Raw genomic sequence first — 25,683 nt, 5'->3', positions numbered from 1 at the left:
CTGCAGGTCTGACTGTTGGGGTGTTGGAATCCACTGTCCCAGCAGGACCCCCAGAGCTTTGGCAGGGGTAGGCACTCAGGGGTCTACTCAGCTGATTGATGGGGTAGGGGTGGGGTCTCTCCCCAGCAAAGGGTTTGCAAATATTTGCTATTATATAGCCAAGCAACAGAAGTCATCGAAGGGGCAATATTTTTTGCTGATTTTATGGTTATTGTATATGCTCTTCCACAAATGCCTATGTGTTATTATTTTGTGCACTGGCTAGCCCACAAAGTGGTTAATTAGTCCTAGATAATCTAGAGCTGACGGAATTAAAATTTAAGGACACACTAAATTTTCACATTTCATAATGCAGGTGGGCAGCACCCAGAATCCAGAACCCTTGTTATCCTTCGTACACCTGACTTTGGTAGTTCCCACGTTCACCTACCTTGTGCAGTAAAACAAGGTCCAGCCCAGAACATTGTTGGTATCCCTGTTATGGTCTTTATTATACTGTGTTCTGATTTTGGTTACGTGACCCCTTTTGCCCCACTAGATTGTGAGCTCCTCGGGAATAGGGTTGCATCTTGCTCATCTTTGTATTTCCAGGAAAAGGTATCTAATGTATAGTAGGAAAGCAATATGGTTTACTGAATGGATAAATAAAATGAATGTGCATTCATGGAGTGAATGGAGAGTCGTTTAAAATTTCATACGTTTTGATAATTCATATTGTGAATTCATATTGTCTTGTTAATATGAATGCATGCTGTTAATTTAAAACATAAGTATGATAAAAAGCTAGAAATAAGTCATTTTCTTCATGCCAAGTGTGGTGGCTCAAAGTTGTAGTCCCAGCTACTCGGGAGATTGAGGTGGGAGGATCTCTTGAGCTCAGTTCATCAAGGCTGTAGTATGCTATGGTCGTGCCTGTGAACAGCTGCACTCCAGCCTGGGAAACATAGTGAGACCCTGTCTATAAATAAAATAAAATAAAATATTTAAAAATTCCATTCCTTTCAAGATCATAAACACATTATAATAAAATGATCTTTTGTGATACTGCTAATAGGCACCATTTACCATTATAATTTATATAGTACTTAAAAGAATTTTATGTCATGAGAAATATTTTTAGTTTGAGCTTTTTGCTAACTTAGATGGGTTATCCTCTGCCCGACTTGCGGTCTGAATTAGCAAGCTTTTTGAATTTTAGTTTCTTTACCACTATACTAATGAGGAAGAAAGGTTTTGATGACTGTGAAATTCATCTTGGAAGAGCTGAAGAACCATGAGAAGAAAAAGAAAACAAAACAGGAGCACGTGGTGATTTAGTGGTTTGTGAGAAGAAAGACACAGTATTTACCGGGTGAAGGAATAGATAAACAAAGGAATGTTGGTCTATTTGGGCTGTTAGAACAAAATGCTTTAGACTAGGTGGCTTGTAAACAACGTAAATTTATTTCTCACCATTCTAGAGGCTGGGAAGTTCAAGATCAAGGTGGTGGTAGATTCCTCATCTGGTGAGGGTCCACTTTCTGGCTCATGGCCTTTTTGTTGCGTGCTCACATGGCAGAAAGGAGAGCTCATCATGGGGTCTCTTTTATAAGGGCACTAATCCCACTCATGAAGGTTCTGCCTTTATGACCTAATCACCTCCCTAATACCATCACCTTGGGGGTTAGGATTTCAACATATAAATTTAGGAGGGGAGACACAAACGTTCAGACCATAGCAGAAGGTATCTCCAAGTAGACAAAATTTACGTGCAGGAAACATGAAATAGTGGGATTAGATGCCAAAAAGAAATGTTATCAATTGGATTTCAGAGGGGAGAAAATTTTGTAAGGAAAAGCTCCATGAAGAAAGTGAAGTGGCCGGGCGCGGTGGCTCACGCCTGTAATCCTAGCTCTGGGAGGCCGAGGCGGGTGGATCGCTCGAGGTCAGGAGTTCGAGACCAGCCTGAGCAAGAGTGAGACCCCGTCTCTACTAAAAATAGAAAGAAATTATCTGGCCAACTAAAAATATATATACAAAAAAATTAGCCGGGCATGGTGGCTCATGCCTGTAGTCCCAGCTACTCGGGAGGCTGAGGCAGTAGGATCGCTTGAGCCCAGGAGTTTGAGGTTGCTGTGAGCTAGGCTGACGCCACGGCACTCACTCTAGCCCGGGCAACAAAGTAAGACTCTGTCTCAAAAAAAAAAAAAAAAAAAAGAAAGTGAAGTCTAAGCTGGGCCATAAGGAAATTAATCAGTGTGAGAAAATAGCTTTGTGTCTGTGTCAGTTTTCTATTGCTGTATAACAAATTATGACAAATCTGGATACTTAAAGCATCATAGGTGTGTTAGTCAACATTTCCACAACACAGGAGTCCAGGCACTGGTTGTCTGTATCCTCTTTACAGAGTTTTGGAGGCTGAAATCAAGACTGGGCTGTATTCCTTTCTGGAGCTTGGGGACCTCCTCAAAACTCATATGGTCTTTGGGGCCTTGGGCTTCCTGTTTTCTTTTCTTTATTTCTTCCTTTTTTTTTTTTTTTTTTTTCCTGAGACAGGGTCTCACTCTATCACTCAGGCTAGAGTGTAGTGGCCTCATCATAGCTCACCACAACCTCAAACTCCTGGGCTCAAGCCATCCGCCTGCCTTAGCCTTCCGAGTAGCTGGACCTACAGGCATGAGCCACCATGACTGGCTAATTTTTCTATTTTTAGTAGAGATGGGGTCTTGCTTTTGCACAGGCTGGTCTTGAACTCCTTGCCTGAAGTGATCCCCGCTGCCTTGCCCTCCCAAAGTGCTGGGATTACAGGTGTGAGCCACCACTCCCAGCCGAGGCCCCTGGTTTCTTGCTGGCTGTCAGCGGGGAGCTGCCCACATTCCTTGCTACATGGCCCTCCCACAGACACTTGGGCAAGCGTCAGCTCGGTTCTTCAAGGCCTGTGAAAGAATGTCCCACTTCTTCCACCCTCTTTTAAAGGACTCGCTCAGTTAGGTCAGGGCCACCCAGAAAAATCTCACTTTTGATTAACTTAAAGTCAACTGATCATGGACCCTAATTACATCTGCAAAATCTCTTCACTTTTGCCACATGGTGTACATAATCGTGGGATTGGTCTCTCCTCATCTTTGCTATATTTTCCTGGTTACAAGCAAGCTGCAGCTTCCATCTGCTCTTAAGGGAATTATACAAGGGTGTGTGTCATAGGGGGCCCCCTTAGAATCCTGCCTGCTGCAGTGTCTTTTTTTGGGGAAATGATTCTTTTTTAAAATTTTATTTTATTGTGGCAAGAACATATAACATGAGATCTACCCTCGGAACAAAATTTTAAGTGTACAGTACATTATTTTTGAGTATAAGTACAGTGCTGTCTAGCAGATCTCTAGAGCTTATCCATCTTGCTTGACTGAATGAAACTCTGTCAGTTGATGAATAACTCCTCATTTCCCCCTCACCCCAGTCCTTGGTAGCCACCATTCCACTCTTGTATTCTGTTAATTTGACTATTTCAAAGACCTCATGTAAATGGAAACATGCAGTATTTGTCTGTCTGTGACTGGATCATTTCACTTAGCATCATATACTTAAGATCCATCCATGTTGTCACAGATTGCAGAATTTCCTTCTTTTTTAAGGCTGCATAGTATTCCATTGTATGTATATACCACATCTTCTTTATTCCATTCATCTGTTGATGGACGTTTAGGTTGTTTCCACATCTTGGCTATTGTGGATAGTGCTGCAATGAACACAGGAGTGTGAATATCTCTTCAAGATCTTGATTTCAATTCTTTTGGGTAAATACCCAGAAGTGAGATTGCCAGATCCATGATAGTTCTATTTTTAATTTTTTGAAGAACCTCTAAACTGTTTTTCATAGCAGCTGCACCATTTTACATTCTGAGCAACAGTGTGCAAAGGTTCCAATTTCCCCACACCCTTGCCAACACTTGTCTTTTGTTTATTTGATAACAGCCATCCTGGTAGGTGTGAGATGATATCTCATTGTGGTTTTGACTTGCATTTCCCTGATGATTAGTGACAATGATCATCTTTTCATATACATGTTGGCCATGTGTATGTCTTCTTTGGAGAAAAGTCCATTAAAGTCCTTAGCCTATTTCTTAATTGGGTTATTAGTTTTTTTTAACTATTAAGTTGTAGGAGTTGTAAATGATTCCTTTGTTGTTGTTTGAATGTGTTTTAAAAGTGAAATTTTGAAAATGGGCCCTAGGTATTAGAAGCCAGGCTAAGGAAAATAACTTCTCTGCACTTGGAGCTTTTCCTTGGGGGACCAGCTGTTCATCCTTATTAAGGGAGAGGAAGGAGCCTAGAATGAGCTATAATTAGAGAAACCGCATCATCATTTTGATGTACTGCAAGAACTGCCTAACCGGTCTCTTGGCTGCTGGTCTTGACTCTCTCCCATCTGCTTCTAGTCACAGTCAAGGTGATCTTTCCAAAACGCACATCCAATCATGTCACTGCCCCGCTTAAAATACTTCTGCTGACTGTTCGACAGAACCTCCTAGGATAGGCCTGCCATGCTGTGCAGCTTCATGTCCCAACACGTGCTTCGTGTGCCCTTCATTCATGCTCAGTGAGACAGGGGCACTAAGGATTAAGAGGGGGATGGATTTGAGAGACACTAGTAGGTAGAATTACTGGGATGTGATGCGGGAGGGCGTCTTGGTCTGTTTTGTGCTACTATAACAGAATACCTGAGACTGGGCAATTTATAAAGAACAGAAATTTATTTCTCACAGTTCTGGAGGCTGGGAAGTCCGGGATCAAGGCACCAGCAACTGATGAGAGCCTTCTTGCTGTGTCCTCACATGGCAGAAGGTGAAAAGGGGTGACCCATTCCCGCAAGTCCTTTTTACAGTAGCATTAATCCATTCACGAAGGCAGAGCCCTCATGACCTAAACCCCTCATTGAACCCCACCTCCCAGCACTGTTGCAATGGGGATTACATTTCCAACACATGCATTTTGGAGGACACACTCAGACCATAGCAGAGGGTAAGCCTAGTCTATGCCTGGCAGTAAGGAGTACAGGTGCAGCAGCAGACGTGGGAAAGAAGGTGAGTTCAGTCTGAGGTTGCTGTGTAACATTACACCTAAGGACTTTTTGCTATTTTGCCCTGTACCGGGTACTGTGGCATCTAGAAAGGAAGTGCCAGGCATGACCTCTGCAGGGATGAGAATATGTGTTGCATTAGGAAATTAGAGACTCGCTAAGAAGAGGAGCAACAGAAGAGTATCCCTGGTGGTAGATTCCAGAAGAAGAATCGTGAAGGTGTCTGTTAATAGCTGAATGAGATTTTTCCCATTCCATGAAATACCCAGTTAAAGTAATGACAAGTAAAAAGTTGCTTTTCATTGTTCCTGGGACTTAAATGTTAAACAGTGGGTGACATTAATAGGGCCTAATTTGGGGAGGAGAGGCTTCAACCTTGTTCTGGTTATCTCAGATTAGTTTTGTCTTTCCAAGTATCTTTTGTCATCCAACAGTCTGGTTATGCATCGTGAAGTTCTTTTGTGCTTGTTTTGGGCTGTGTGACAGTCTGTGAGTTTTTCTCCTACTGCTTTCTAAGTGTCCAGTTTCTTCTGGAAAGCGTCGGGCCAAAAATCTTTTTAAGCTACCCTTGTCTGCCTTCCTAATGTGGGAGATGATCTGAGGAAAATAAACAAAAACGGCTGCTGTTTTCCTTCTTGATGGAAGACGGATTCCAATCTCTGCTGATCTCTTTTCCCGTGTGGCTAAGCGAGTCCACTGTGTCAATGTCCAGTCAATTTCTAGCTCATCTGGTCCTTGTGATTCCCCCCATGGTCACTTACATGCTGCCACTGCTTTGGGCCCACAGCTCGTCATGCCAGTCAGTGCTGCTATGGCAGCAACCCGAGTCCGTGCTGGCACCAACTCAGCCTCCCGCAAAGTGTGCCCCACGGTCGTGGCTCCCCGCCGCGGGTGCCTCTGCCAGCTGCTCTTGTCCTTGCTGCCTGCGAAGCGCTTTCCCACCAGGCACACAGAGACTGTCATCGGGGGCTGTCTGCTTGTCTGCACCACTGCCCGCACCCCTTTAGTAGCTGCTGCAGTTCTAGCCTCTGCTCCAGAGCCCCTTAACTTTGAGGACCTGGCTTCTGCTAAGGAGTGTAGAAAGCCCTTCCAAAGGAGTGACAGGTGGAAGAGGCACTGATACTGATGTGCTGCTTCTTCCCAGGTAAAGCCTGCAGGTCTCTCAGGTCTTTCAGGCACTTTATCATCTCAAAAACTGGCCACTCACGCACCAGGTTTTCCCTCCCTCTTCCTCAGGAAGCAGAATCTAAACCCTTCCAGTAGGGATTAGTTGGGAGGCTAGCGAAGGTTGTGAGCATATTCTTTGAATCGAGTTTTCTTGGGCCTAAAAGTGTGATGGGGTGGAATTTGAGAGCTGAAAAGCCACTAAACTAAGCTCATGAAAGCATATGTCTTTAGGTCTTTCCCTTAGTGACAGACAGGTCATCTGTTCATGTCCTCCAAAAATATTCATCTCTCATGACGGGATCTGTCTTCCTCTAACAATGTCCCAAGTCCCTGGAACTCTGGTACATCTAGTGCTGACTTTTGTGTGAGTCTGGGTGATGCTAGGTGATGCTGTGTTAACACCTGCCCCTGGCCCCTCCCCCAACCCCATCCTCTCATCAATAGAGATTCATTTGTCACTTATACAAAGTCTTTTGCAGGTTATACATTGCTATCCAGCTTGCAGCTATAGCATCTGAAATACAGGCCTTCTGCATTAGTTTCCTAGGGCTGCCAAAACGAGATGCCACAAATTGAATGGTTTAAAACAACACATATTTATTCTCTCAGCGTTCCGGAGGCTAGGCGTCGGAAGTCAAGATGTGGGCAGGCCTATCTTTTCTCTGAAGGCTCTAGGGAAGAATCCTTCCTCATTCCTTTCTAGCTTCTGGTGGTTGCCAGCAATCCTTGGCATTCCCTGCTTGTAGACACCTTACTCCAATCTGTGCCTCCTCCTTCACATGGCTGTCTTCCCTGTATCTCTGTGTCCAAATCTCCCTGTTCTTATCAGGACGATAGTCATCGGATTAGGGACCATCTTCATCCGATATGACCTCATCTTTAATGTAATTACATCTACAAAGCCCTTATCTCCAAATAAGGTCACATGACAGGTACTGGGTATTAGGACTTTGATATATCTTTTTGGGAGACACACTTTGACCCTTAACACTCTTCAAAGTTGTGTGTGGCTGAAGAAGAGAGAGGTGAAAGAAACACCCCTGGCTCTTAACAGTCTCACCTCAGAAGTGGTACATGCTGGTTTTGTTCACAGTCCGCTGGCCGGAGTATGGCCCCGGCATAACCATGAGGGAGGCTGGTAAGTTCAGGACAGCACATGGATATTTGGCAAACATTTCCCCTCCCTGTCACAGCCTCAGCCACTTCCTTTCCTCTGATCCCAGATGCTCCGGGGCACACAGAAGGCTGGATAGTTTCTATATAAGGTGAAATGTCTATCAAGGAACACCACCAGGGTCCTGCAAGGCATACTGAAGGAATAGACTTGGAAAACTGCTCAAAGAAAAGAAAAGCCATAGTTTGTATGGCTTGTAACACTATTTTATTTTTGTTTGGTTCTTTGGTGTATCTTAATCCAGAAATTACAAAGCGGTGGTTAACAGTCTGGATCTATTGCATAGATGTGTTTTTGTGTGGCCCACACAATGTTTGAGAAATGTGAACAAACATCTACATATCTAGATTTACCTTAAAGAGTCAGAGGCTTTGACAACATCTGGGCTTGCATGTCCACACTTCCTTGTGTAAGAAGGAAAACAGCCAGATAAGCGCTGCTCCAGGTGGACGGCCCCTTCCCTGCAGTTCACCCCAACGCCTCCGTTCCCTGTAGCATGGCCAGCACTTCTCATTTGGCTTTGTGCTTTCCCCATTGCCTTTTTAGGAGAGATTTGTTCCCTTATATTGGTTTATTGTACCTGATTGGCTCCTGCAGGCATTTGTATTTGTGACCTCGATTTTTAGTAAAATCTGCATTTTCATGTATCGTATTACATTCTGGTGCTTCTAAGGGATTAAACACTATCCAAAAACATCACCTTGAACTTATGATTCTGAGGTTGACTCCTGCTATAGCCATCTGTAGCCGTAGCGATTGAAGGTGAACAGTCCACAAGCCTCCGAAAGATCTATAAAGGCCCAGAAATACCTATAAAGGGGTGGACAAATATTTGCAATGAAATACTTGCAGTTGGGATAGTTGCATAATATTGGCTACAATTAAAATAATGCCTGCTGACTCACTTTCAAGTAAATCCTTACTGATATAATTTTTTGTGTCTTTTTTCCCCATATAGACCGTTGGAACGATCCAGCGAAGATGTAGATATAATCTTCACACGACTGAAAGAAGTTAAAGCTTTTGAGAAATTTCACCCAAATCTCCTTCATCAGATTTGTTTATGTGGTTATTATGAGAACCTGGAAAAAGGAATAACATGTAAGAAATGCAATCCAGTAGTATATTTTCATGTATGGTTTGTGCTCATTTGTGGTTACCCTCTGGGCATAGATAGCAAATGGAGTATTTATGTGCTAAATATTTGATCCTCAACCAAGGGTATCAAGTTGACATTTCCCTCTACTGTGTTTATTCAGTTCCATGTAGGCGTTTCCTTAGCTCCGTTGTTCACAGAATGTAAATGGGTCTTCCGGGGCAGCCTACTTTCCAGATGGAGCTGGAAGGATGTAATGATTCATACATTTAGGTATATCCTTAGAAATTCAAGGATATAGCTAATTTCTCTAATCCAAGAAATGTGTGACCAATAGGATAGTAAGTAAAGATAAAAGGTCTTTTAACTAATGCTAATAGTAATGTTTTGAATTAACCTCAGAAGGTGTGAATAAGGGGCAGGGAGATAGAGTGACAGCTGGATTTTTTAGAAAGTTTTTTTCTTATTAAAAAATATAATAATACTTCTCCACCTGTGGGACAGGGACACTTTAGCCTGCAGTAACAGAAATCTCCCGTCCAACTAGTTTGAATAATCAATTACTCATACAAGAAAAAAAAATCAATTACTCATATGTAAGAAGTCCCGAGGTAGGATGACTTCCGGATTGGTTAGTAAAGTGACTCAATGACATTATTAAGGTTGCAGGTCCTTCCTGTCTTTTTTTTTTTTTGGTATGCATTCTCAGGTGTTGGTTTTTGTCCTCAGACTTATCCCAAATGGTTCTAAGACAGCTGCAGCAGCTGGAGGCATTACATGCCAGTATAAAATGACCTTGCTGAGGGGCCATTTCATTTTTGCCTCTGTTTCAGAAGCCCCCCACCCCCACCCCAGCAGACTGCCCGTATTGTTTTCTTGACCAGAACTGCATCATGTGCCTTTATCTAAACTAATCGCTGGCAAAGATACTGGGATCACCAAGATTGATTTAGAATCCTGATTACCCCAGTGGAGCTAGGGAAGGAGCTTATATGCCCTGAGCACCTGGCCCTGGGGACGAGGGTGGAAACTTACAAAACCTGGGTTCAGCTGGATGAGAGGGCACAAATGGTTCTGGGTGGGAAAGCAACAGGGGCTGTCACAATGTCACTGAAGAAAATTTAGAAAATCAACAAAATTCAAAATCACCTACAATCCCTTCATTTTGTGTGTATCCTTCAAGGTGTTTTCCCATGTGTACACACGCAAACATTGTCACATTTCTATTTTAAAAACGTCATCTATACATATCATTTCCACTGAATATTTTTTTTCCTACTGGTAGCAGAAATTTTATTCTTTTGGTGATGAGACTCTATCTTCTGTTTCTTAAAGCCATTTTCAAAATGAATCTTTTATGGTATGTAATATGAATTTCGATGGGCAAATAATAATGACTTTTGGGGTCAAGTTCATGAAAGGCAAAACCCTAACTCAAAAATGGGTTTGGAGTAGCAGAGTTACTGGAGAGGCCAACTATAAACTCAGCAGCCCCCATCTTACACTTAGCATTGCACTTGGTAGGATGCCGTTGTTGTTCTTTGCCTTCCCACAGCGTGTCCTAGTCAGGGAGTTCAGAGCAGCTTTTCGTCATTGATTATGGTTCCTGGAAGCTTGTTCTTACACAGTGAGCAACATGCTTGCCAGAACTGAACTGTCGTGATTTTTCACTGAGTCACTTGACCTCTGACTCTGTGAAAAGAATTTTAAAATATCAGATCATTCCATCTAGTTATTTAGCTAGGATATTTAAAAGGACAGTTGTTTGTATGAGATTTTTGAATCTGTGCTTTGGAATTATTTTCCAAGGTCTGATCTTAACATGATGTGGTAACTAAGGTTCTATCTAAATACCTAAATATTTTCTCTCTGAGATTACAAACAGAGCAAAATCAGGTTCAGAAATTTCTGAAGAAAATCATTTCCAGATGCCTAAAAAGCAATGAATTGATAAAGTGAACAAGAAAATGGACAATGATAATGCAGTAGTTTAAAATTTTAAACAAAGCAGTTTTTAAAAAAAATCATTCATTGGTCACCTTAAAGGGAGACATGCTATTCTAGAAAACACATTGCTTTTAATATAGATTTAGGAAATTGGGGTGGTGGTCCGGTATTCTGTTAATATGTACCCCATCTGGAGTAATCATTTTCCAAAAATCACAGTACAATGGAATGTATTTAAGATAAACTACATAGAATATCAGTCAATTCTTCTTAAATTCGAAGGATCTTAGAGCACTTAGGGTTATCATCTCTTATTACAGCTCTGTAAGTATGGAACAGTTCTGTTTAATAGAGTTGCACTTCATAGAATATTAAATAAATAGGACATAGCTTTGTGGATTGATGAGGTAAAGGAAAACATGTAATGTTCCTGTGGGAAAGACATAGGGGAAAGGTAGTAAGCTCAGTTAGGTCCAAGTCATGCTTATGATAACCAGTGCAAAACTATCAGATCATAGAGCAAAACTAAATTGTATTTGGTATATTTACATCACTATTTCTTCTCCAGTATTTCGCCAGGGTGATATTGGAACAAACTGGTATGCTGTCCTGGCAGGGTCTTTGGATGTTAAAGTATCTGAGACCAGCAGTCACCAGGTAATATATGTTATTTTTTTAAAGTAATATTTATTATTATTATTTTTTAAAGACATTATCCCTATGTCTTCAAAATTACATTTTCAAATCTATTTCCTCTTCCCCATTATAAGGGATTTAATAGTATTTGTTAGATTCCTTTATTAAGTTACTCAACAAGCATATGTATTGAATGTCTTCCGTGATTTGAGCATGATGCCAGCTGTTGAAACATGAAATGCAAGAACACATTGCCTGCCTTGCAGGAGCTTGTAGTCTACTGGGAAATGCAAACAACTGCAGTGTGATCAATTGTAGTTGTATAAGGTGAAGTGTGAGCAAATGGGAAGGAGAAGCAGGTCTTCCTAGGTTTCTTCTTGGATCCTTTCTCTGTCTTGTATCCTGACTTTTTTTCATCCTAGAAGTGACCTCATCAGCCTTCTAGGAGCTCCAGTGGTGCACGGAAAATGTAGTTCCCCTAAAATCTCTCACTGTTTTTCCACCTGATCTTTCCAAATGTGTGAGGGCCAATAATATTATTTATTATTAATAAAGTACAGCACTTGTTTGGTTTTTTTATCTTCATTAGTCACCTGGTGAGGAGTTTGACATCCTAATAAGGTAAAACTCATGTCCTTTTTTCTTTTCACAATATTTGTGAATATTTAAAACTGGACTAGAGTCTCCCTTCACATCCGCAGTGACACTTGTTCTGTCATTATGACATGTGGCCTAAATGGACATAACCTTCCTGTTTAGAGCCAGGAACCTCAAATCTGAAAAGTGTGGCCCCTAAAGGACCACCTTCAAGTGTCTCTGTGAAAATGTTCCAGTTCTTATTTCCACATATTCAGGATTCAGATAAAAACTGAGGGAAGAGAATCGGTTAATTGTAAAATCAGAGAGAATTATCAAGAAAAATCAAAGAATTAGTTAAGTGGGCAAATAATCTACAGCCAAGTACTTGTTTAAGACAATGTTTCTGAGCCTTTTTCATGAGTAGCACACTTCAAATGTGAGAAACATTTATGGCACACTAAATTACAGGTTTAAATTTTGTAGGGACTTGTGTGTGTATTGGAGTTATGGGCAGTTCCTATATTAAAATTGGAGTGGTATCCCAAAAGATGTTGGTAAGGTGGTCATTTGGAATTTGGAATGTAGTTTCCTGTGTTATATCCATTGTAATGGATAGTTAGTCTCTGGCCAGTGTCCAAATCCTACTTAACCCACGGTGCACTCTTTCTGTGCATCAGTGCATGAAAAGTTCCATTGGACACTGTGTGGAGCTTGTGTGTCCCAACTTGGATGGTACTTTCCCTCTTCCCCTCTCTCACAGGGCTGGTTTTCTCTTGGAAAGAGAGGGTCAAGGCGAGGTGGGTTTTGATTCTTGTAAGCTGCCTCAATTTCCCAATAGGACTGAGAACAGCTAGCATTTCTTGGATATTTGCCACATCTAAGATAATCATACATATCCAATATATCTAAGATACTTATCCATATTCTATTTATCCAGTATTTCTGGGATATTTGCTTGGCAGTGTTCCAAGCACTTGACATGTATTTATTTACTCCTTAAATCCTCACAACAAACCTATGAGGTAGGTCATATTACAGATGAGAAAACAAGTCCCTGAGTGATTAAATAACTTGCCCCAAGTAACAAATCTAGAAATCAGAGGAACTAAGATTAAAACCCAAGCAGTCAGGCACCTGAACACATGGTCTTAGCCACTGCCCTCTACTGTTGACTCGCAAGAAATAGGATGAAACACGCAACTACCTTCTCTCTCCGCCTTTTATCATCCTTCCAGATTACCCTGTGTCCCTTCTCTCTGCACATCTCCCACCTGTAGGTGCCGTCCCGGTGGGCCCCCTCTGGTTCTTAGCTTAGAGCTGCTCCTGGTGCTTCCCTTCCCCAGGTTTCACCTGCACAGATGTGCTGAGGGGACAGGGCCTGGGGTGGATCGTTCTCGGCCCCTCCTGCTGCTTGAGGCGGCCCCGAATGAGTGATGATGGAGAGAGGGGAGAAGCTGAGAAGAGAAGGGTGAGGAAAGAGAGGAAAGGGGAGGAAGGTAAGAACTGAGGAGGGGAAGCTCAGGGAGGAGAGACTGCAAGAGAGAAGAAGAGGACGAGCAGACGTGCCAAAGAGGGTGCTAAGTAGCGTCAGCACCGATGCGCCCACACACCAGATGTCAGAGCTGGCCTGAGATTTGGGAGTTACTAAAATAGCACTTGGCCAGGGGCTTCAGGAATTCTGCCCCGGATCAGTTGTCTCTCACCATGGGGTCCTCACAAAGAATAGCTGAGTAGCATTTGGTTTTAGCTGTGGTTTTAAAGAAATTTTAATAAGCCTTTAGTCTTGGATTTTAGCTATGGTTTTGACCTCATCACCAGTGCAGAGGACTTTTCTAAGCTGGACTTGGTCTTCTCTTGATTGTTAGGAATTATTGGAATTATTAGCTTAAAACCAACGCCAGCTTAATGCCTCCTTCATGGACTTCATTCCACAATGTTCAGCCAGAATATTCTGGACTGATTCATATCCCTCAGATAAAAGGAAGAGAAAGCACATTGACTCCTACACCCTCCAGCCCTCCAGAGTGTAGCCTGAGACAAGCAGGGCCCAGCCTTCCAGGCTGCTCTGGGGGACAGAACACGGGTCCCGCCAAACAAGAGAAGGAACCTAAGGAGAATGGGTGGGATGGCTGAACCTCCTTTCATGCCAAGATGCCTAAAAGGGAAAACCAAAAACTCCACATCCATCTGTGCTGGTCTTGTAATGAGCTCTGGGTCTCTGCCCACTAGCAGGGTGGGCTAATCAGGATGATTGTGCCCTGTGTAAGTCAGGGTTCTTCAGAGAAACAGAGCAATAGGAGATAGAGACAGAGATTTATTTTGAGAGATTGGCTCACACAGTTGTGGGGGCAGGCAAGTCTGATATCTGTAGGGCAAACTGGCAGGTTGCAGATTCAGGTGAGAGTTTTTGTTGCAGTCTGTTTGTCTGTTTGTTTTTGAGAAGGGGTCTCACTCTGTCTCCCAGGCTGGAGTGCAGTGGCACAATCATAGCTCACTGTAGTCTCGAACTCCCGGGCTCAAGCAATCCTCCCACCTCTGCCTCCCAGAGTGCTGGGATTACAGGCATGAGCCACCACCCCTGGCCATTGCTGCAGTCTTGAGTACAAAGGCTGAATTTCTTTGTTACAGTCTGGAAGCAGAATTCCTTCTTCTCTGGGAAACCTCAAGGGAAACCTATTTGCTCTTAAGACCTTCAACTGATTGGAAGAGGCACACTCACCTTATGGAGAGTAATCTACTTTATTTGAGGTCTACTGATTGTAAATATTAATCACATCAAAAAAAAATCTTTACAGCAATAGCTAGACTCGTATTTGACCAAATAATTGGCCACCATACTCTTGTCAAGTTGATACATAAAATGAACCATAAAATATACCCCAATGGGGAGTGAAATGGGGGTGGGTGATGGGCCATAGGGGGAGGAAGAAGGAAAGACCTGGAATTCCTGCCCTAGAGACCAGAAACGATCACTGCTAAGCGCCTTCTCCGAGTCACACTGTGGCAGGGCTTCCTGTACACTCTCTGAGTTAATCTTCCTGCGTTCATTTCCTACCTTACCACAGGCCTTGGAAACAAGGCTTAGCAACCTTAGGGCCATGCACGTGTGGCAAACTAAGATTTGGATTCAGTCTGACATACTCTAAATGGCATGTTCTTCTGCTGCTCACACATGAAAAAAGGTGGGGGTGGGGGTGACAAAAGAGACAGAAGAGAAGCTCCAAGAGGCTAACAGAGAACTGAGGACAGAGCAAAGAGGTCACAGCTCAGAGTGAAGTCTTTACAAGAGGTTAGGGAAGGGTTTCTCGCTAGCCTGTCCCTCCCTGCCCTGTGTGTCTGCCTTCTCATCCGAGAGTCAGAGGGGACATGGTGGCAAATGCCCCTCAGTGGGGTGTTAGCCGGTCCCTGAGCTAGGACGGTGAGAGCGGGCAGGCTGGCTCCTGGCAGCTGGGCCCCTTCCCGCAGGCCGAGCACGACCTCGCACCGCAGCGCCGTCCCGCCTTTAATGCTAGGGTGAGTCTCATTTTACAGGCTACATGTTCAATAACTTGCCCAAGGTCAGGGCCAGTTCTTTGTGATTCTGGGGCTCAAGTGCTTGGCCTTCAGGGGTGAACAGGGGCCATCTGCAAGTGTGTGAATGGGAAGGAAGGGAGGTGAGGCTGAGCCACTTAGGAATACGCATGTGGGGAGAAGGCCATTTCCCCTGCGGCTCCCCCGACCCCACTCCTGTGTGTCTGATGCCAGCTCTGAGCCCCCCCCCACAACTTCCAAGCCTCTCCGGGGGGCCCATCCCACCCTGTTTCGGATCCGGGGATGCGCAGTGAAATGAGTGCACCCTGTGAGGGGGTGGGACAGACAGGTGTGGGCGATGGGGGAGGGACAGTGACGTGCAGTCTGAGCGGCTTGGGTGGCATGGTCAGACCTGATACTGCTGGGACGCAGGGTTGAGAGAAAGGGGGGCTCCTGCCTCGGTGGGGGTGGATGGTGATGCTGCTGCAGGAAGTGGGGGCACCTCGGGAAGGCAGCCCTTCACAGACTCCACGACAGTATTTTCACACTATGTGTTCCTTAGGTATTGTTGGTTTGGTGGATGTTTTTCCCTAAGCAAAAGCACTCTCTTATTAATATCTGGTGATAAGAAGATATAACTATATACAGTTCAAGAATACGTAGGGCGTAAGTATCTTATTTGACTCGTAAATTCCCGTTCCCTTCCTGCCTGTTTCAGCTCGTGGCAGACACTCCCCCTCCTGTCCCTCACACAGTCAGGCCCTTCCCAGGCAGGGCCCCAGAGCCGCACTCCACTGCTGCTGCCCGGCCTCCCCCTTGGCTAAGTTCCCCAACCCAAGGCTTCAGGAGACTGGAGGGGAGAGACAAGCCCCTGGATGGGGAGGGAAAAGGCCCTACATCTCGGAGGCCCTCCCCGGGGAGCTGGTGCTGCGTAGCTCTCACTTCTTCTGTTACTGCCTTGTCCTAAGACAGAATTGTCCTAAGACAGAATTGTCCTAAGAATTCAGGGAAATGCATAGATTATTCTGTTCCTGTTACTTCAAGGAACTTTTGGAGACTTACAAGTCCTTGCAAGTACCTTTCCATAAACTATATTTACTCCACTACTCCATAAAACAAAACCTCAAAGACACTCTTACTGCTCTGCGTAATTGTCAGAGCATCTCTCCCAACTCTCAGACACTGTCCCCGATCCTGCCATGGCCATTCTTTGTCTTACCCTGTGCAACTCAGAGTGCCCAGCAAGGGGACCTGCCCACAGACCACTTCATCCTCAAAAGTGTCCCAGCCTGGCTCGCACATCTGTGGAGATTTCCGCCAGCAGCGTGGATCCTATCAAGAATTCATCCTTCCAGTTCCCCAGGGACACCTGCCTGCACCCTCACTCTCCTACCTAAGCCTGGCCAGGACACAGGCCTTCAGGTCTCTGCCGCTGAACTCGGGTGCACAACAGCCTCTCCTGTCTCGGGTGCCTGGGTAACTTCATTGGGCTAAAAGTCAAGACATTTTACATTCCCAGTAGAATGAATAACACTATGGGTGTACTTTTTCTCACTAATATTTTAATGTATTTAGGGTTAGAGGTCAACATTGGAGCAAGTTACAAGCAATAAATAAACTTCAAAACAATAAATAGGCTTATAAACCTCACTATATCAGACAACATTACCCAGCTCTGTGTGTGTGTGTGTGTGTGTGTGTGTGTGTGTGTGTGTGTGTTTCAGAGAGAAGGTCCTGTTTTTCTCTGCAGATTTTATAGGTGAGGGACATTTCTGGCAGAATAAATACTTACATTTTAGAAATCTGTGACAATTTAAATTAATCTTTACACCAAAAAAGTATAATTTTTTTCCAGTCGGCTGGGTGTGGTGGCTCACGCCTATAATCCTAGCACTCTGGGAGGCCAAGGTAGGAGGATCACTTGAGCTCAGGAGTTCGAGACCAGCCTGTGCAAGAGTGAGTCCCATCTCTATTAAAAATAGAAAAAATTAGCCAGGCATGGTGGCACATGCCTGTAGTCCCAGCTACTCAGGAGGTTTAGGCAGGAGGATTGCTTGAGCCCAGGAGTTTGAGGTTGCTGTAAAGTAGGCTGACACACAGCACTCTAGCCCAGGCAACAGAGTGAGACTGTCTCAAATAAATAAATAAACAAAAAAAATTTTTTTTCCAGTTATATGAAAGAAGAATTTCTGATGGCTACTGACAGAATAGAAGTTCATGCTGCAAAACAGGGAATGGATGGTTTATTGATTCATTAAAACTTCTACATCTCTATTACAGGTGCTTATTTAAAGTGTTAGTATTTAACTAATGCAAGGCACAGTGTTTAAATTCAGACCTCCTTTGAAATCCTATCTCTGCCACTTAATTGTCTATGGTTATGCAGGGTTAGATTACTTGTAAATTGGGGATCATAATTCCTAACTTAAATGAGCTGATTTATGTAAAGCACTTAGTACAAAGCCTGGGATAGAGCGAGAGATCCTGTGCTTCTGGTTTTGTTTTGTTTGGTTTTTAAGAGATGGAGTCTCGCTCTATTGCCCAGACTGTAGTGCAGTGATCGTAGCTCACTGCAGCCTCGAGCTCCTGAGCTCAAGCCATCCTCCTACCTCAGCCTCCCGAGCAGCTGGGACTACACATGCACCGTTGCACCCACCACCTGAGCTTTTTAAAATTACCAGTTCAAGAAAGAAAAGTTGGTTGCCTAGAATGGAGTGCTGTAGGTTGCAACATCTGCAATACTGTTATTTTGTCACAAGAGGGCAGTGCTAGAATAGAAAAAGCAGGAAATGTTTTTGGGACTTGAAACAGCAAGTTTAATAATATTGTGCAGCCATTTCATGGATAAGAGAATCTGGGCTGCACTTGGCCCCGGTTGTCACTTAATTTCATCCCCTCATCTGTCACTGTGAACTTATCTGGCGAATTTTAGCCCAATTTCAGAAAAAGATCTCTTACTGATTTTCTCCCTAAAGTAATGTACTTTTAGTTGCCCTCTCTTCTTTGCCTCTGCAACAAAGATGTTTCTAAGCATTACATTTTTGTTCACGAAATTTGAAGGAAAGGCATGGTTTGCTGTAATGTGGATTCCTCTGTCTCTCTCTCATTCTGTCTTTGCCTCTCTGATTCTTCCATTCACTCACTTCACTCCATTATTTTTGGACAGAGAACGTCACCATCTCATTTTTCTGAGCACATTTCTGAACACGTTTATTGAGCCCATAAAACGTGAAAGGTGCCAAGTCCACAGCAGTTGTTTGTAATCTCTTCCCACTTATCTGTGCTCAGGTCAGGCTATTTGTTAGGAACTGATTGGGAGTTTATTTAGCATCCTGCATCCTGTATTTAGTTTTGTTGCCATGTAATTCTTTGTTTGGGTAGATGTAAAACTGCTCCACAGTGCTGGACACATTGGCTTTCTGCTAAAATGGGCTGGTCTCCCTGATTCAGTTACCGGAATGCTAATGCTAGTCCATTTTCATCAAACCTTCCCACCGCCAGCTTGCCTGATCTTGTTAAGCTGTGCCTAACATGCTGATTTTAGGGAAGTGTTCTAAAAGTAACAGACCTTGTCTTTGCTGTTTGTTAGAAAACACAGTAGACTTAGAAGTATTTTGCCTTCCTGCTTTGGCAATAAATCGTTTTGACAGCACATACAATCTAACATCTTGACAAATTAAGAGATTGGATTCCATTAAATTTTATTATTTGAAAGGACTTGGAGCACTCAATAAATTCTAGTACTAAATTTAAGCTCATGAAATAAACCAAAGTGCTATGAAACTTAATGACAAGTATTGCCTGTAGGCCTAAAATAAAAATTGTAAAAGTATTTGTCTTGTAAGAGTTTATGTTTCTGGGCCAGGTGCAGTGGCAAAGGCCTATAGTCCTTGGGAGGCCAAGGTGAAAGGATCACTTGAGCCCAGGAGTTTGAGGCTGTAGTGAGCTATGCTCAAGCCTGCAAATAGTCGCTATACTATAGCCTGGGCAGCATAGCAAGACCCTGTCTCTAAAAAAGAAAAAGGAATTTATGTTTCTGGCCTCTATACTTATAAAGGACCAATTTATTCCTTGGTGTTAACTCATTGTGTATTGAAAACAACAAATTTGCCATGAGACAATGAGCCCTTAAGTCCTGAATATGGAAGTGAGTGAAATATGCATAATAAAAAGATCTGATAGCCCTTGAAGTTACAGGACTATTTTTAAAAAAATCTTGTACTTATCACAGATAATTCTTATGCCTCTTTTATTGATTGTCAGCTATTTTAAATTTCATCAGAATGTCTATAACTTGTGTAAGTTAGATTTCAGCTAATGCTTATACTCATTATTTGCAAGACACAGGTTTCTTAGCTTGGATAACAATCTTAATTATCAGCGACATGTAACCATTGGCTTTCTTAACACCATTCCCATTTTCATACTGTAGCTATGTTTATAATGAAACAAACAAATAAAATGCCTCATATGAGAATGCCTACTTTAAGAAAATCCAGAATACCACAATTCACATGTACAAAGCAGACAAATTAAGAGGTGATTAGTTGCAGTACAAAAGGATTCTTTGATTTACAGCATGATTCATCAGAAGGGTTCCTTTGAAGACAAGCTCCCCTGGAGAGCCGAAGTGTTTTGCAGATCATTCAAACCACTTGACATCCAGACTAGGGGACCCAGAAACTTGGAATTTAAGTGTTGAAAACCATCATTAGTTGAAGATTAATACAAAATGAATATAGAGATTCTCTGTTATTTAAATAATAGAAAAAAAAGAATTTGTTTTTTAGAAACATGGATAGCTATACATGTATATAAATATGACCAAGTTAGAAATAATATTTTCCATTATTTATGGAGCCCCTACTATGTGCCAAGAACTATACAGGACTCTGTCTATGTATTATTTTATTTCTACTTAATTCTTCTAATAATCTTATTAGAAAGATCGTGCCCATTTTATAAAAGAGGATACTGAAGCTCCGGGGAGCATTTTGCTCAAAGCCACCAGCTAATAATTGGCAGAGATGAGTCTGGGTCTGCCAAGGCCCATGTTTTTCTCACTCTGCTGCCCCCAGGGGATTTTCCCTGCTGAGCATCGGCTGTTCTGACTCTGGTGCTTCCACATGTGTGTCCTCTGCCTGATGTTGCACCGCGTTCCATCAGGGGTGGCTTTGTTGACATCTTTATTAACTTGCCTAATACCAACTTTTATGAATAGAGTTAACTAGACCCTGCGTATCCCACTGAAAACACTGTGCCAAGATACTGTTCTTAACCTCAGTGGGTGCACAGCCAGGTAGAGGAGAGCCTGGAAACCGCAGGCTGCCCCTGGTGGCAGCGGGAAATGTCTAGACAACATGTGCGGGCAGCGCTAGGCAGGAGGGGGAGAGGAAGCAGGAAGGTGGGTGACAGCCCCCAGATCAGTGTGGGAAGGGCCAAGGCAGGTCTAACAAGTGGGAGCATGATGAGGTCTGGTCCACCGGTGCCAATGGGAGAGTCAGGAAGTGGGCCCAGTGGTGGACGTGGGCGGTGGGCTGACTAAGAGGTCTGGCCACAGAAGGACTGCTGGAGAGAACTGGGGCCCAGGGAGGGCTGTCAGGACCAGACATTACCACTTGGAGAAGAATTAGGATACCCAGGAGGTTATGAAGGCAGAGACTCAGAAAGAAACTCGGTTTCTCCAACTGATGTAGGAACTCTGTTGTTAGAAATGGGGCACAGGATCAGCATGGGAAAGGCAGAAAATGCTGATTTGATTTTTAATTACTGGCTTATGATTGCTTAAATTTCTCCTAATGAATAAGGGGATTTCCTGGGATGGATTTGATCCTCTAGGGAGGGTCAAGTGGACCCCCATGTTGGAGGATTATAGGGGGAGAAATGCCAAATGTTTTATATTTTCCCAGTGATTTGGGCTTATTTGGTATTCAATAACTGTACAGGTTGGCTGATGGAAAAAAGAACCTATACAAATTAAATTAATATCTCAATCAATTTTCCTGCTGAGCCTTGGCAAGAGTTACTTATATTTCCTACGACAACTTAAGAAGTATAGGGATAGATAATTAGACTAACTAATTTCTAATCTCAGCACTTCTTGTTAGCCACGGTTTTGCACAATGTACTGAACGTCGCAGAGCCTGATTTTGCTCAACCTGTAAAATAGCAAAAATAATAATACTGATGTTGTAGGATTGTGTTACTACTACTGTTAATAAGAATAGCCACAGTTTTGAGTCAGGCACTGTGCAAAGCAGTTTAAACACATTATCTCATTTATCTGTTGTAAGAAATAAATGAAGCATCATGGTCAAGACACCTGGTCCAGTGCATGGCCCAGTCCTCCACTCACAGCCATGCAGACCCACATGCGTGCTGCCGCACAGTGTGATATGTACTACTGTTAAGGCTCTGTGGGTAAGTAAGATCTGCATTCCTGAAGGAGGGGAAGGAGTGATCAGGTGGACCGATAGGAGATAGCTGGATCAGATCAGAGGAAGAAACCAGGGAACATGTTAACAATGTGGTATAGGTCATTTTTTTTTAGAAGCCCATTGCCCCTTGTTATACAGTAGAATTGATCTCGGGTTACCCAGTATGTTTTTCTAACACAGTGAAGTCTTCCCATGTGCCAGCTAAGGCATATTGCACTTACGATGCGTCTGACCCAATGGTGAGTGAATAGCTTGTCTCTGTCCCCATCACAGAAGTCTCTCTGCGAATGCTGGTGTGGTGTAGCACCTCCCCAGAGGTCTCAGTGCCATTTAGGACCCACAGCCATGGTGGCTAACTCACTCTCTTGTTTTGGGTTTCCCCAATAGCAGACCCGGAGACAAGGATTTGGCTGCAATAGTTTTTTGGAGATGACCCCAGGAAATGTGGTCAGGGAGTGGGAAAGCTAGACAAGGAAGGAGGGAGAGCCAATGAAAGTGTGTTAATAAGAGAGTTTCCACCGTGAGCACCTGGGCTCACTCCTTCAGGGGACCCTCTAAGGAGCTGCAGGGCAAGGAAGCTGGGATATTTCTCCTCCCACTATCCTGCCTTCTTGGTGGAGGAAGCACTTTAAAGGCATTGATTGCCTAGCACTCTGCCCACAGGCAGAGCAACGATGCAGATGCTGGAGGTAGGATATCGTACAGAACTGTCCAGAAAGCTACGAATGACTTCAAGGGTGGGTAGGGAATTGGCAGGGCTCCAGCAGCATCTGCTAAACCCACCTTCATATACTGAAGACATTAAATCTTCATTTCTCACTTGAAAGTCCTCGAAATAAATTGCCGTCTTACCAAAAAATAGGCCATTCCTTCACTGTTATTGTTTCATATTCTCTGAGTAGGGAATTTTTTTCAGTCTCTATGTCACTATAAACATTTTCGTTCAGATGGCCTCTCTGAACATTAATTTGCAAATGAACAGAAAATAAAAATATTATTTTAAATAATCCCTATTAAGTAAGGATTGAAACATGAGCAGACCTCTAGAGTATGTGAAAGCTTAAACTAAGTCATAATGTTGCATTCAGAAACAGACACTGTCAGCAACAGGCTAATGCATGCATTAAGCACATCTACAGGGCTTCAGACTTAGAACCCTGACCTGCAGAGATCTGGTTATATGTTGGCATGGACTGAAGGAAGAGTGCTTCTTCCATGTGGGCTCACATTTCTCCTGTCCATGTTCATCCTGCCTTTCAGCGTGCATATTGAGCAATGTATATTGGTTCTGCTAAATGAGAGAACCTTTGGATGTAAATTTCATCATATGACAATTATTTTCTGAGCACATTGCAAGGCCCTGCTGGGATTCCAATGTAAATAAGACCTCACACTCATGGACTGTAAAGCTAGTGATTAGTCTATAGAGTGAAAATGTTTTTCTTGACACCTACTTCCCTGTGCCCAGTCACACCAGTGCCCAATCCATACTCCGAACTCTATTCATATTTCTAAGTAGATTTGTCCAAAAAATACTCCGAACCTGCTGAAAGTAAAGTTTGAGCTTGTGAGTAATAGTTCTTTCAGGTGAGGTTTTCCAGTCCTGATTTTAAGATCATATCTTGTGATTTGTAACCCTCTTCCCTTAAATTGGAATGGAACAAGTGTGAAGGAGGAGGAGATATAAAAAGGACTGATCTCACGCTCAATTCTGGTAGGAGAGTGTGGGTTCCTGGAAACAGCCAGGGTGCTTGAGCCAGTGATCCTCCCTTTACAGAGGAGGTTCTGACACAGTGAAATACACTGAGAAGTGCCACTGGCAATACTATCATGACTAAATTTTGTTATACATGACATATGTGTGTGTGTGTGTGCGCACGCGTATATGGTAAAGTTTAAATATCCTTTTGTCTTTAGTCTTTCTTACAAGAGCTGTTCAGTGGCAAAAAGGCCCATGTGCATTTCACAACCCTGTTTTTCTTTGTGTACTGTTTGGCGACAAACTACATGTATCAGGGATGGGAAGTGATAAAGAAGAAGAATGGCTAATCCATAAGCCCTACAACAAGCTCAAGAATAAGCAAGAACTCCCTAATTCTTTTGCATTAGACTTTGCAAATAACCATAGGTATATAAGCTATGTGGACGGTGGTGACAGTAATACTTATGGTCCCTGTCTCAAGTTTTAAAATAGAATTTAACATTGGAAAATATAAATTAGGTGAAAGAATTATTTCTGAAGGGTTCAAGTGATAGATAAAATAAAGTAGGTTAGTGGGAGTTTCAAGGGAACCTGCTATTGTAGAGAATTTGTGATAGTGCATGATTTATCATAATCTATCTTGTATTTTTACAAGAATTTAAAAATTACTCAGAGATACCTAACTCACTGAGTATTGATATTTCAGTTCTGGGGATATTTTTTTTCTGAGTGAATTTGTTTGCAGTTACCTTTCTGGAAAATTTATTGGCAGGCTATTCTTAAGTTCTCCCCTGATCTTTTATTCTTTTCAGAGATAGTATTGATTTTATTTTCCTGAACGTAATTTTATATGGTAATATCTGTGCTGAAGCAATTTGCTATGGTTCAAGGAACTGGATTCTTCTGGGCATTTATCTTAGTAATGTGATTACAGAGTCACTAACTTGATCTTAATAACATTTGCCTATTATTGTATATTAGGTGCATGAAAGGAAAACGGTGCTTTCTAACTCAGCGGATTACCCTTGTGTAGCTCCCTTAGTTTATAATGCCTTGCAAAATTAATGTCCAGGTGATTTTGAGTGGCTATTTGCATTATCTGAAACTAGTTAAGATTAAATCCAAACATTATCACCAATGTTGCATGCAGAGAGGAAATTACTTTTTTAGTAATCCTTAAGAAACTTTTAAATCATTGATTCACAACATTTTATAAACTAGTCACACTGTATTTCATCGAATGATGTTTTCACTCTGTTGTGGCTGCAGGAGGCAGCATGATACAAAAAGACTGGAGTCTATAGTCAGATAGACTTGGTTAGAATCTGGCCATACTACTTTACTGTGTGAACTGGGGTGTGTGAGTCCATCACTCTGACCCTCAGTTTCCTCGTTTCTCCAAGTGGACTGACCTAATAATATACCTATTGCAGTTTCCTATTTAGGTATTATAGCTACACTCTTTCACTAAAAAACAAACAAATAAACAAACAAAAAAACTGAGTTCATCTTCAATAGATTTCTCCCATTTTCTTACAGCAGGTAGTAATTAGTTGTATAAAAAGATAAGATTATTGTTAGTAGCTTTATTCATAATATCCCAAACTAGAAACAACCCAAATGTCTACCAACAGGATTATGGATGAATAAATCATGGCCCACCCACACAATGGAAAAAATTGCTGATCCGTGCAGCAAGATGGATGAATCTTACGCACGTTGTGTTGGGCAAAAGAAGGCAGACACAAATAAAAGTATATTGTCTAACTCCTTTTACATGAAGTTCCAAAACAGGCAAAACTCCTTTATGGTGATAGAAATCAGAACAGTGATTACTTCTGAAAAAAGGGTCTTGCCTGGCAAGGGGTACGAGAGAACTTTCAAGGGTGATAGAAATGGTCTGTCTTGATTTGGGTGATAATTACACTAGTGTATCTATTTGTCAAAACTTGTTGAACTGTACATTGGGTGTACGTAAATTGGGTGCTTTATTTTGTACAAATTATACTTCAATTTAAGGAAAGAACACTTGCCTATCTGTTAGATACTTAATTTCCTAATGACCAGTTTTTGGGACTCGCAGGATGCAGTGACCATCTGTACCCTTGGCATTGGGACGGCCTTTGGAGAGTCCATTCTGGACAACACACCCCGCCATGCGACCATCGTTACCAGGGAGAGCAGCGAACTGCTCCGCATCGAGCAGAAGGACTTCAAGGCACTATGGGAGGTGAGCCCCAAGGCTTCTTTGTCAATTAATGCGGTTTCAGAAAAGAAAGGGAGCTGCCACATGGATAATGGCATTACAGTCAAGCCTTAATGTGTTCTGTTCTGAGCTGGTGGATGGAATTTAATTTTCAAAACTTGTTTTTGAAATGA

General features: G+C 42.7%; 1 protein-coding gene across 4 annotated transcripts in view; it reads left to right on the top strand.

Annotated features, from left to right (window-relative positions):
* The window catches only part of RAPGEF4 (Rap guanine nucleotide exchange factor 4), a 283,558-nt gene that overhangs the window by 39,969 nt on the left and 217,906 nt on the right, over positions 1–25,683 (top strand). For all 4 annotated transcript variants that reach the window (XR_006736982.1, XM_045560164.1, XM_045560165.1 and 1 more), the window contains exons 2-4: positions 8,356–8,498; positions 11,009–11,097; positions 25,388–25,534. Coding sequence is in view for 3 of the 4 variants with exons in the window: in XM_045560164.1 (XP_045416120.1) it covers positions 8,356–8,498; positions 11,009–11,097; positions 25,388–25,534 (379 nt within the window). In the remaining variant the exon portion in view is untranslated. The remainder of the gene's footprint in view (positions 1–8,355; positions 8,499–11,008; positions 11,098–25,387; positions 25,535–25,683) is intronic.

This window comes from Lemur catta, chromosome 8 (genome assembly GCF_020740605.2).
Source record: "Lemur catta isolate mLemCat1 chromosome 8, mLemCat1.pri, whole genome shotgun sequence".
Lineage (NCBI taxonomy): Eukaryota > Metazoa > Chordata > Mammalia > Primates > Lemuridae > Lemur > Lemur catta.
The sequence above is the reverse complement of the archived record's forward strand: the minus strand, read 5'-3'. Positions and strand labels throughout refer to the sequence as shown.